General features: G+C 32.9%; 1 protein-coding gene across 1 annotated transcript in view; it reads left to right on the plus strand.

The window, feature by feature from the left end:
• The window catches only part of TRHDE (thyrotropin releasing hormone degrading enzyme), a 382857-nt gene that overhangs the window by 285009 nt on the left and 83847 nt on the right, over nt 1-14001 (plus strand). The window contains exons 10-12 of the mRNA XM_047787208.1: nt 3796-3884; nt 10747-10880; nt 11435-11490. Coding sequence (XP_047643164.1) covers nt 3796-3884; nt 10747-10880; nt 11435-11490 — 279 coding nt within the window. The remainder of the gene's footprint in view (nt 1-3795; nt 3885-10746; nt 10881-11434; nt 11491-14001) is intronic.

The raw sequence follows: 14001 nt of genomic DNA on the forward strand, positions 1-14001 counted from the left end.
GCATGACATCTCATCAATCTCAAAATGTGTTTTCAATCTATTTTGAAATAATGGAGCTTGAAGTTGAGACTTTAGTGTTCAATTTTATGTTATTGATCATTTAATTCGCTATAATATGGTGGTCAAATTTTCAGTACCAAATCTATCTGCCCATTGTCTGTAACCTTCTGAGATCTTTATCGTATAATGTAAACCGTTAATGCAGTAAAGCATAGTGCCCATTTATGCCTGAAATCCCATGAATTGTGGGTATTTTCTTAGAGAGTATAATCAGTTCTTTGTTTTTAATTTTGTAGAGAACACTAGACTATCAGTACAATGCCTAGAACATTTTTAATGTGTATAGTAATTCTATTTTCCTATGTAGTAGCTATATTACAGCATAGAAAGGAAAGATCTCTATAGTAATTGCATAAAGTTAGTTGATATGTGAAAGTAAGTAAAACATTTGCTAGAATTTTGGTATTTGGGAAGTTATGAATTTGTGTGGCTTTTTTCTTTTTAAAGTTAGTGCATTATAATCTTCAGTAATGTCTCCTACATGTATGGAACTTCGTGGAGTCCAGTACTTCAGAAAATTATATTTATCTCCTTTTATTTCTGGCCTGATAACAGTAACCTCTGAACCATTTTTCATGGCACTTAAATTAATGCTTCACTAATATTGGTACCATTTTTAAAAAAAGATTTTTCACTTTAGATAAAATAAGTACCTGTTCTTTTCTACCTTAACATAATCATTAGAGTAAACATTGTTTTATTGTAAAAATGTGACCTTCAATGAAGAGTGGTAGTTCCAGGTACTAATAGAATAAAGATATCTTGAGGGTCTTTTGAAATGCATTGTTTTTGTTATTGTTTTTTCTGCTTAAAATGAAATGATTAAAATTCAAGTTAAATTTAAGGGACTGGGGCACAGTCTAATTTCACAAGTTCTTTTTCTAGTCTCTTTTTAAACATAACTTACTGCAGTCTCAGATTTTTTTTTTATAGCATGCTCCACAGAGCTTTTCACCCACAACGTTTAGGGTCTTTTAACTTTTTAATCATAAAGCATTATAATTGCCATGTTTTATTTGATTTTAAAGTGAAATTGGTGAAAAGATCAAATATATACTTTTGGAAAGTTACAAAAAATAACTTACATCACATTGATAGTGTAGCTATTCAAAGATGAATAAAAACTTCAGATATGTTTGGTAATTTGCAATTTTTATTTTGTCACTATGACAATGTATAGATTTTTGACAGACACACACACGCATACACACAAAGAATAGACTGAAAGAGCATTCTTAGGAAAAACAGAGAAGGATTTTAAAAATGTTTTATAGAATGCCCTGACATTTTTATCGCAATGCTTTAAAGTTAACTTTTTTTTTTTTTGCTTCTGAACATTGCTATAAAGTGCATTGTCTACCTATTAAGAAGTTTCCTGTATATATGTGGAATTGACTATAAGCAACATGTAGGTACTGATATGAATCTCTTTTTTTATAGACTTTGGAGATTTTTGAAAAACTCAAATATAAAAATATATCTGTTGGTATTGTAATATCTAGTCATTATTTAGAAGAATGTAGTTTAAATAAATATAAAATTATGTTTGTATGGGGCAAATAATATTTCACATAGACATTTTATGATCATTCTACAAAAAGATACATTTATCCTTGAAGGATTTTAAGCATCTTCAATTTTATGTATTCTTTGCCCTTTAAATGATATTTATTTGACTTTACAATTAGTTGGCCAAACTCAATATGGAAGATATGTACTAAAAAATTAAGTTCATCAGGTTAATCTCTGTCTTACTATAGATTTATTTGGTTCCTTGTATTTAACTTCAACCCAATCCCATTCAGTCTGCTTCAACAGCAATTCGTGGAATGATTTCATTTCTAGGATTTTATAAGATCTTAGGTACAGGAGTTCCCTTTGTGGCTCAGCGGAAATGAATCTGACTAGTATCCATGAGCTTGCAGGTTTGATTCCTGGCTTTGCTCAGTAGGTTAAGGATCTGGCATTGCTAGGAACTGTGGTGTAGGTCACAGACACGGCTCAGATACGGCATTGCTGTGGCTGTGGGGTAGGCCAGCAGCTACAGCTCTGATTCAACCCCTAGCCTGGGAACCTTCATATGCCGTGGACGTGACCCTAAAAAGTTAAAAAAAAAAAAAAAAGATCTTAGGTACACAAAAATGTTTTTGTAGTTTAATTTGAGAGTCAGAAGGAGAGTCAGATATTGTTATCTCAACTGATTATTTAAATTAATCAAAATGTATCATTATTTTTAGAGAATGGCTGTTAAAACATATATATATATGTGTATCAATTGATATATGTATATTTGTCAATTCTCTGTATCTTCCTCACAGTAAATCCATTATTAAATGTTTGTGGCATATTCTTCCTGTTACAAGCTTGAAGGTATTTCTTAAAGAGCTTACATGGGTTGTGTCCACCATACAAACAATACCTGTTTCTCTACTATAGTTGTGTATTTCCTGGCTAGTTGTGTATCATCCACTACAATATAGCATCATGTCTCCACATAGCACTCAAAAATGTTTATCTGATTAAATGCATCATATAATTTAAAATTTAGAATCTTAAACATATTAACTTTCCATATTGAGGATAACAGTTGGTTTTTAACTAGGAATTTCTTCCAGTGTTCCGTTTGGATTTTTTGCCATTACTAAATTTCATTTATTATGAATGGGAAACATGAAATGATAAAATAATAATTGAATTCCAGATAACAGATTTGGAGGAGCTGTCTTCCCCCATGAAAAGATAATACTCACTCTGTTTTTAGTTCTATAAACCTAGACATGTTGCCTGAAAAACTCACACTTCTCTATTCATTCCCACAGTTACTGAGTTCATGTGCTATCTCTTCTTATACTTTTCAAATCAAAAATATTTTCACACCTCCATATTTTTGGCTCCCCCTGCTTCTAATGGTGCAATAACTGCTCAACATAATCTGGCTACATTTAGGGTAAGCAAAATGTAGTCACTGGATTTTGTTGTTAGACTGTCCAGCTTATCTCTGGCTCCTCATTTGAGATTGAATTGATATCACTTCATGTACAAGTTTAGGCCTCAATTTTTATTCTATAAAAAGCCATATTCTAGAAAATGCCTCTCTTTAATAGCTAAGACTCATGATCAATTCCTGCACATTGGTGGATGATTTCACACAGTTTGGAAATTCCATTTCAGAAAACAAAGCAGTACATGTGCCCCATGGTGTTCTTTGTATTGATCTGGATTTCTAGGGGAATCTAATTAGTTTTGCTTTTTGTTCCTACTTTGCTGCATAACTTTATATGGACTATATTAACTTCTCTATAAGATATGATGGAAGCATTTTTTTTAAGAATAGTTAAGACAAAAAGAATGTTGAAATGTAAATGCATGAAGCTACTGAAATGTGCATTAATCTAATATAGAATCAAGTAGGAAGGAGTTATTTTAAGACTTTAATCAATATGCAGTTGGCTCAGATTTATAGATTTTAGCTACTTTTTACTCCTAATGTAAAATGCAGATATTTTTCCCAAGATTAATTATGTTTTTGGTAGTCTTCCTTTTGTATTGAAATTAAAACTCTTAGAGGCCAAGTCTGCTTGTGATATTGAAAGAATAAATTCATCTTTTTGACTTATTCCTTGTATTTATGACTGGAAAATGTTAAAAATCACAAAATAGTGCATAGGAAATGTTGTTTGTTTGTTATAACCATTTTTATTCTTAAAGTTTTAAATTTTTTTTTTTATTTTGCAGTTACCTGTGGCAGATTCCACTAACTATTGTGGTAGGAAATAGAAGCCATGTGTCTTCAGAAGCAATTATCTGGGTGTCTAACAAAACAGGTAAGAAATATATTCTCTGCTGAGGAACTATTTGGTTTTAAATTATTGTCAAGCAACTTAACCTCTAGTTTTAGCTGTTATAAAAATGTGAATAAGATAAATTGGAAAGTGAATATTAAGGGATAACCTCTATAGAGTTAATATAGTATAGTTTGTCTAATTTCAGCCTGCTAATATAATTATTAAATTTGTGTCTGATGGCAAAGAGAAAATTTTAAACTAAGCATGTGTAGTACTAATTTTAACTGTTTTAAACTGTATCATTTTATAATCCCAAATATAATTAAATTATAAACATGACTTCCAATAGAATAGTATGCCAAATACTGAAACACAAGTCTCATTTTCAATGTGATTTTCCTGCAATCTTCTCTTTACCAGACTGGCTTTTTAAAGAATGGGTAAAGCAGTGTTCTCCATAGAATTAGATAATTATAGGGCCAGAAAGGAGAGGCTTGATAGGTCATCAAACCGTCCCTTAGGTAGGGTCAACTCTCAAGGAGCAGAGAAAGATGAAATTCTATTCTACTTCTAAATATCTTTCAATAGGATAGTGACCTATTTCAACTCACTGTCAGAAAGCTATTTCTTGAATCCAATCTAAATCCCTCACTGTAGAGTGTGAAACAGGTCTCTTTTATTTCTGTTTTCCATTGAATTGAAGAAAAAGCCAATTATCATCTTTTATGTAACATATCATTTAGATTTAAATGATCAAGTAAGTATGTCCACATTTTGTTTTTCTTACTCTTTTCTCACATTCTCTTTTCTCACATTTCCATTTTGTAAGCATCACTTTAAAACAGCCACAAATATTTTCTTGAAATAAGATGAGGCATAAAAAAATAACAAAAATATTGTTTCTTCCCCTTAGTTGTTTTGCTATTATTAGGGAGAAGTTAAATATTCAAAATGCATACACACATGCATACCAAAACAACAACAACAACAAAAAAAAGGTCTTACAGTGGAATCTAATCTGCTTACCAAAAATTTAAATACTTGTTTTTCCAGTTGAATTTTCATTCAAATTTTCATGTTATTGTATTTTTAACACATAATCACATATTATAAAAACATACGCTTTCATTTATATATGTGGTATAAAACATTTATATGTGGTGTAGTGAGGCATTAAAATGCTTACTTTAAAATGTATTAGTGATTCTTCCTTTAAATCGCTTACTACAATCTATTTTTTTCATTTCTTTGAGTTAGTACTTATACTGTGATTCCCAGTTCACACTTATTGTATTGTCTTTATACTTCTCTTTGGTGTTCAGGTGGTTGTTTTATTTATCTACATAATTTATTATGAAATGAAGAGTGAAAGCAGTAAGTTGCTGTTATAATGATCCAGGTATTAGAATAAAGTCATTGCTCTATAGGGTTGCTAGGAACAGGAAAGAGAACAGTTTGCAGCAATAAAGTAAAACATTTCTCATTGGAAGGTAGATTGGAAATGGGAAATTAGAAGAGTGCGAAGATATTGATCAAATGTCAGGATCAACCTCAACTTTTACTTTTAGACAGTGCAGGATTCAGGACAAGTCTGATTCTCTTTGAATAATTTTCCCGGGTCCATTTCCTGTAACTCCCTGGTTATTTCTATGCTATTATTTATGATATCCACTTACTCCACACGGGAGTATCTGAAATAGTATCATGGATTTTCTTTCTTTTCATCGAAGTATAGTTGATTTACAATATTAGTTTCAGGTGTATGGCCTAAGGATTCAGTATTTTGGAAGATCATATTCTATGTTACTGCTTTCACAGCTTTTCTTGACCAATAGTCTCGGGATGTTGTATTCAAGAAGTTGTTTTTATTTATAGTCTTTTATTATTAATCAGGAATAATAAAAACATGGCATTTCAAACAATATGTTTGCCTAAAATGTCCCCTTTGGTAATATATTTGGTTGTCATACACAGCTGCATAGTTTGTGCAGTGCATAACTCTAGGAGATGATGTTTATATGGACTGTGATATTAATTGCACACTGCCTCATCCCAAAATTGTGCAGTGTGCAACCTACAGAGTACAATGTGTCATAATCCATTAAATCACAGCAGAGTCTTCTGGTTGATAAAACATTGTCCCAGTTGAAATGTTGAGGCTTTTGTAGGGAACACCCATACCAATAAATGTTTCTTGAAAACTTTATAAATACATAAATCTGGAAGATTTCCCAAAAAACAATCTAAAAGAAAGGCAACTTTTCTCTTTCTCCTGTTTATTTTCATTCTAAATATATTTAGTTCTGTCTTGAACTCCTTCATTCTGATGACAAATAAAAAACTGATGCCAGGCAAAGATTAAAAAAAAAAAAGATCGATAAATTTGTCTCCTTTTAAGTTGTAATGTCTCTCTTTTTCTTTTTCAAAATATAGTCACTAATATCAAGGAATAATATTCTGGTCAATCCTTATCCATATTTGTAAAAAAAAATTCTACTTTTAATTATAGCAGTCAGATCAATGTTTTGTAATTTTTCATTATCAGTAATATTGATTTGATGTCACATGATACTAAGGTCAAGTCATTGGTGAACACTGTAAAGTATGAATTTGATATGAATCATTAAATATTCTTGGCACTTCATTTTTTTGTTGTTAGATGATTATCTAACAACAAAATTCCAAAGTTAAGGAACAGATCATTTTAGGCTAAAAAGAGTTTTAAAACAAAGTTTTAAGTTGTTGAAAGCAGGAAAAAGGATTTGTCTCTTTTGTTTTTATTCTCAAAATGCTGAGAATGCAGACATTTATAAATGTGGTAGCCTGCATGTTGACTGGCTATTTTAATGTGCAATGGGAGGGAGTACATTTAAGGCCAAATGTTAGAAAAGATTCAAGATAAAAGAGAAATTGATGCTGACAGAAGTAAACATTAAAACTGGCCTAATACTACAATGTTTTCCTTAAACATTGGCTCATATGAAACTTACAAGCCTTTAAATTGAGGATTCTTTTTTTTTTTTTTTTTTCTGGCTGCACCCAGAACATGTGTAAATTCCCAGGTCAGGGATAGAACCTATACCACAACAGGGACCCAAGCCACTGCAGTGACAATGTCAGATTCTCAACCTGCTGTACCACAAAGGGAATTCTTAAAATGAGTATTTTTTTAAATCTTTACAAATTAGAAAATTAAGACTTTAGAAATAACTTGTCCAAAATTTCTTAGGAGCTTGATTTTTTTTTCTTTTTTCTTTTCAGGGCCACACGCACAGCATTTGGAAGTTCCCAGGCTGGAGGCTGAATCAGAGCTGCAGCTGCTGCCTGTGCCACAGCCATAGCAATACAGGATTTGAGCTGCATCTGTGACCTACACCACAGCTCACACAACGCCAGATGCCTAACTCACTGAGCAAGGCCAGGGATCCAACCCGAGTCCTCATGGATGCTAGTAAGATTTGTTTCTGCTGCACCACAACGGGAACTTCTTGATTTTCTTTTCTAAGTTTATTTTCTCTGTAATATAGACACACACACACACACACACACACACACACACACACACACACGTTTTAATGCTATAGTAGGTTACTTTGTAGATCTGTCAGTTACTCAACGTTTTGCTATTAGATATTCACATTTAGTTCTCTATAATCTCTACAGAGCATTGTCTAATTTGATTCTCACAAGAGTCTAGTGAGAAAACGAGTATGTGTTATTATACCTGAGTTTGTTTCACATTGTTACACTTGTTACCCTGGGTGACTTTTTTGATTATTTTAAATTCTGATTTTTCTGCAACCAGCCAATAGTTGAGTTGAAAGATCAGATCTCCTTTCTCTTTTATTCCAATTGGAAATGTAGAATGTAAAAATATAAAATGCTATAAAATGCCAACAGCTCTGTGCCTTGATATACTCTAAGTCTTGGGCCATTTTGGATATATTCTAAACATAAATTTGAATTGTTATTACTAACACTTGAAATATAGCTTCTATACTTTTTATTATGGTACTCATTACATACTGTATCTCATTAGACCATTGGAAAAGACCTCTTTAAAATTCACTGCTTGCTATTAGTTAATTTGAAGAATATTTTAGAGCTATAATTAAGAAGAACAAAAAGGATATTTAAAAAATCTATTACAAAACCTTTTGGGGAATTGTTTCTCCAAAGATTTAATTTTCAAAGGCATGAACAGTAATATTCATGAACAGTAGTACCCTTCAGGTTTTAGTTATCAATTTAGTAACTGCATTCTTAAAAGCAACAGATGCTTGCCTTTCTTCTTCTTAGACGATATAGAAGGTGTAGGGATTGTTTTCCTATTTTAATTGGTCTCTGTTCCACCTATAAGTTGTTGAATTTGAAGTTCAAAAAACTAGAGCCAAGTGCATCACATGAAGTTAAGTTATGCCAGCCATCTGAAATGTCAGGAGGAAGTTCTCTTGTGGCTCAGAGGGTTAAGGATCTGGCACCATCACTCATTGGCTTGGGTCACTGCTGTGGCACAGGCTTGATCCTTGGCCTGTGAACTTCCACATGCTATGAGCATGGCCAAAAAAAAAAGGAAACTAAAATATAAGGTGAAGTTACTTTAAAAAAATGAATTATTATCATAGAAATCTGACTTTCAAAATTATAAAAAGATAGATCATACATATGCTTTAATATTGCAATTTCTTCAAAGACTAACCACTTCCCAGATGAGAATGATTAAATTTGCTCTTATCCCAAGCAAATTCAATAACACTTTAAATATGTTTTGTTATGACAATCTTATCACTCCTGAAAACAGAGTTAGGTTTACTCAAGAAAAACAATATCCTTAGTATTTCAAACAATTTTTCTTCAGTGAATTCAGACATGATTAATTAAATCTCTTTATGAGAATTAGCTTTAAAAAATGCCATTTTTAAGATAACTTTTCTTTTTATATCTGTAAAATGGAGTGATATTCTAAAGCTTCACAGAAATTGTGTGGATAAATACATTAACTTTTTTTGAAAAATATGCAAATGCAAAGAATCAGGACTTTGGAGAGCTATTAATATTAGATCAATATTTGACAGCTTTATTTTCCTAAGTACCACAGGTTAAGCTGGGTAAAATTTCAAATGAAGAAAAACTTCCCCTTCTGCCACTGAATCATAGAATTGGAAGAGACCATAGATGCCATTACTTGGCCTTTAGGTAATAGGTAAGGAAATTGAGAGCCAGAGGTTCAATGGCCTAAGTTCAAACAGTTATACATAGGAGAATTGTTACAAGGACACAATTTTCCTACTCCTGTTATAATTCTTGTTTACCATGTTATTTTTTTCAAATCAGTATAAGAATATGAACAATATATACAGTATCATATTACGTAAAAATGCCATACCATCTTGTATCAGTAGAGTAGAGGGGGTAAAAAGGACAGGGAACAGAGTTCTCTGGTGGTGCAGGGCGTTAGGTTTCCAGTGTTGTCCCTGAAATGGCTGGGTTCAATTCCTGGCCCCGGGAACTTCCACAGACAATTCCACTAACCCATCTCAGCCTCATTTCTTTATCTGTTATTATTGATACTATTTATAAAGATGTCAAGAAGTTGAAGTGCTATTTGAAACATTAAAGATTGGATTTTTATGCTTAGTGTACATGTATGTTTAAGTGTTTTTTTTTTTAACAGTTTTTTCAAAACTTGATCATATGTAACATGCATTGGCTACATGATCCCACTCCATTCTAGCTCTGAGCAATTCATGGTCATTACAATTAATTTTTGTGGTATAACCTCTTCCTGTATGGCTTCTACTTGAGAGAGAGTACTCTGTAAATTTAATGTTAAAAAAATAAAACTAGACTTGTTCTGTAGTTTGATATGTAGAAATCTTGATAATAGAGTGAGAATTAGAGGCTGTGCCTCTTACTCAGAACTGACACAAATGGTTTCTGTGATGCATTTTCCGGTCTTGAGTCACTGTGGAAATTAGATAGAAGTGTGTGTGTAAAATAAAAATTTTAAGTAAACTTCATCCATTATGCAACTTCTCTGAAGCATGGGTCCCGAGGACATCAGCAACAAAATGATTAAAATTGCAAACTATGGTTCTGGGCAGTTAATAAATGCTGCCATTAACAGTGAATGAGTTCTCTATCTGTATCATATTTGAAGGGGTTAAATATGTAAGTTATAAGATTGCTTTTATGGGCTTCCTTTAATTGAATTAGACAGTGAACATAATCATGTTACCTATTTTCCAAAGTGATTCCAATAAGCAGAATTTATTATCTTTGTTCTAATTATATGTAGAAATATTAGAGTTGTAAACAAATGAGGTTCCTTTCCCACCATTATTGATGATGCTGGAGTCTGTTATTTATTAGCCTATCCAGGAAAGCGCAAGGAAAAAGGTAAGCAACAACAGTGACTTTCATATAAATGAGTGCTATTGTTTTAATCACTTTCTTTCTGAGTGAAATAAGTAGAATATGTACCTAAAGCCTTTTCTTTTATTCTAGCCACAGATATATATATATATATATATATATATATATATATATATATATATATATACAATCTAACTGGAAGCCGTATGAGTACAGTATTAGATTTCTTGGTAACATTTACCTTGAGAAAGAAAATTATGTATAGGTAATAGGGTTTTATCGAGAACAAAAATGTTAATTATAAGAAACCAACTAATTGAGTAATAATGAGTAACCTGCTAAAGGTTTTCTAGCAAATTCTAGCTTTAGTGATTAATTGATTGACGAGTAGGTTTCACTTAGGTATTTAGGATGATGTTTGCTGTTAGTTATTGGTACTATGATATCTGGGATTAAGAAGACATACTTCATATCATTTTAACTCTTAAAATTTAAAATCACTCATCCCCCAAAATGCTGTTTTCAGAACACCACAGAATAACTTCTTTGAACAAAGGAAGCTGGTTGCTGGGGAATATCAACCAAACTGGCTATTTTAGAGTCAACTATGATTTAAGGAATTGGAGATTATTAATCGATCAATTAATCAGGAACCATGAGGTAAACTGGATTGACTCATCAAAGATCTGTTTTGACATGTGCACACCTGCCATTTTAATTCTTTTTTTTTTTTTTTTTTTTTTGCAAGCAAGCAAAGTCTTTATTACAGGGAGGCAAACAGCTCCCAGGACAGCTGGGAGGGGGTAGAAGAGCCCCCTACTCTATTGTCTTATAGGGGTTCTATCCCTTAAAGACGGGAGAGGGTACCAACATGGGGTCCAAAAAGATGTGGGTTTCTCCGATTGGCCTGAACAATTACCTATATCAGTCCTTGTCCAGTAGGAGTTTTAGGGGTGAAAATGTCCTGTAAGTCTCATGGTTTCTTTGTCCTTTCTTCCTGTAAACTGAGTCACAGGGGGTTAGAGATTAATGTCCACCTGAGTGTAGGTATACTCCCTATAGTAAATAAGGCCTGTGGGGATCTTACTCCCTGGAGCCCGTAAATCACAAATGTTAATCAATAGCCATATCAAAGAATGCGTCGAAGCCCATGCTTCTACACTGGCTCATTTTAATTCTAAGTGGTTCCATTTTCCCTCTTGTTGACCTCACAGGTTCTCTCTGTCAGTAACCGAGCAGGTTTGATCGACGACGCCTTCAGCCTAGCCAGGTAAGTTTTAGCCTGTGTATATCCACAATGAAACGCATGCCTACAAGACTTCCTCAATTAAGCTACATAGTATGTATGTTTTGAATAAGAAATCTTTTGAAAATAATTTCTATCTTACATTCTTTGTGTTTGTATATGAATTATAATCAGTGCCGCAAACCCTTAATCAATAGTAGCCGTGGGGTATTTCTGAGTCAGGAGAAGCTTGATCAATTTTTGCTGTAAGTTCAATTTAACACTTGAGATTAATAATCTCTTTCCAATTTCATTAATGAACTCTATGGAATGACCATTGTGCCATATTTAACTTTTGATGGAAAATACCTTCAAGCATCAGCAGTTTTTTTCCCTCTGACATATACTAGTATATCTTTTTTTAATGTATTTTTGAATGTGATTCATTATGAAAAGCTTGTGCTGCAAGACAGAAATAAATATTCCACTGAGTGAAGCTGTTCTGGGCAAAATACATATCAATCTTGCAGCAGAAGCTATGGTACTAGTTATGGTAATGTTTGTGTTATTTTCATAGTTAGATATATAATGTTAAAATCAGTTCTTCCTTTGAATAGTCATTAGGTAGCTATTCCATTAAAATAATGTTCATTGTAAATCTGAGTTATTTTAGTCAATTTTGAGACTAAATAGTAAAACTCAGTCATTTTAATATTGTGTATTGTTTCACATCCATGTACAGTTTTGATTTTAATAATCTGATATTATTGGGTATTTTTTTTTTTGTCTTTTTAAGGCTGCGCCTGTGGCATATCGAAGTTCCCAGGCTAGAGGTTGAATCAGAGCCACAGCTGCTGTCCCACAGCCACAGCAACATGGGATCTATGACCTATACTCAGCTCATGGCAACATCAGATCCTTAACCCTCTGAACAAGGCCGGGAATCAAACTTGCATCCTCATGGATCCTAATCAGGTTAATTACTGCCAAGCCACAATGGGAACTCCTATTGGGTAAACCTTTAGAAATAATAGAGGTGAAAGAAAGCCTACCATGATAGTAATATGAGGAGATGATGATGAAGTAAGATATGAAGACTTTGAAGAAAGTATTAGGTATGATATAGACATTATTTTTACATAGACATTTAGAGATGGCAGAAAGTCAGGAAGAGAGTGTACTTAATGTAACATTGCACTGAGAGAGAAGCAGGAAGAAGAGTTATGTTGAGTTCCACAAGGAAAGGTTAAGCAAACTAGAAAAGAACTACTGTCAGTAGCTAATTAAACACTTATAAGGCTTCAGACACTGTTCTAGTCTACATATAGTAATTTGTTTTAGTGTTACAGCAACCTTATGAGATAAATATGTATGTATTATTATTATTATTCCTATTTGGTAGGTGAGGAAACTGAGGCTCAGAGAGGTCAAGTAACTTGCCTAAAGTCACACAGCTAGTAACTGATAGGGCCAAAGCTTTGTCCAGGTGGTCTGGCTGCAGAGACATGCTGTTATGTTATTATATATATAATAAAGGATCCAGTAATAGGAAGATTGAAGGGATTTGAAGCAGTAGTTCATGTGAATCCTTATGAGTTTGAAATGATAGTAAGAAAGCAAAAAGATGGAGGGCAGATGGGAATTGATAGGACAGGATGTTTGACTCATCTGCATTAAGTGATAGAAGTTATTTTTTAATGAATTATTGTATTTAATTTTAGTGGATGAATTTTTTTCAAAAATTAAATTCCTTGTTGACCAAGATAGAACATTGCTTTCAATCAAAGTTTTTGGAAGCCTTAAACGTTTGAAGTAAACAATTTCATTATCATTTATACAAATTTACCAGGAAAATATGCAAATCCCCTTGAATATATATTGAAATTTGTTCTACTGATGGTGAGATAATTTTCCTATTAGCAGTGAAGTAAATAAACACAAAATTAGATTTATTCTGCATTTACTGGAAAACACCTTGCACTCTTCAGAGTTAAGGGTTATTCATATTTCATTGTATTCTAGTAAATATTTCAGAGTTTTGGCACCAACCTGTATCAACCATCGTTCAATCTCCTGAACATTTCTCGTTTTTGGCTTCTTAAAGATAACAAATGAAGAATAACAAATACTTAATCAAAATGAATGTTCTGGGTACTTTACTGAGGCTTTTATGAATGATTTTGTTCAATCTTCTCAGTAAACCTATAGAGTGGGTGTGGTTTCTGCAGCTAGTCATAGCTGAGACATGGAAGCTGAGGAGGGGTTGTGTCAGTTCAGGGTGAACAACTTTTAAGAGAGTGGTGGAGAGTGACATTCGACTCCAAACAGTGACACTCAAGAGTCTATGACCTGAGGTCAGGGTGACTTTGCCCATTTTGTGAAATTCCTTCCCACTGCCCTTGTCTGTTGTGAATATTACTACTCACATAAAAAAATTTTCATTTCACTGTTTGACCCAACATTTCTGTCCTCCCCACCAAGAATAATGTGACATCCTGTGAACCTGTATTTTAGCAATTGTCACCTTGTAGCTCAACTACTTTTCTGGGTCCCTGT

This window comes from Phacochoerus africanus, chromosome 7 (assembly GCF_016906955.1).
Source record: "Phacochoerus africanus isolate WHEZ1 chromosome 7, ROS_Pafr_v1, whole genome shotgun sequence".
In the NCBI taxonomy this organism is placed as follows: domain Eukaryota; kingdom Metazoa; phylum Chordata; class Mammalia; order Artiodactyla; family Suidae; genus Phacochoerus; species Phacochoerus africanus.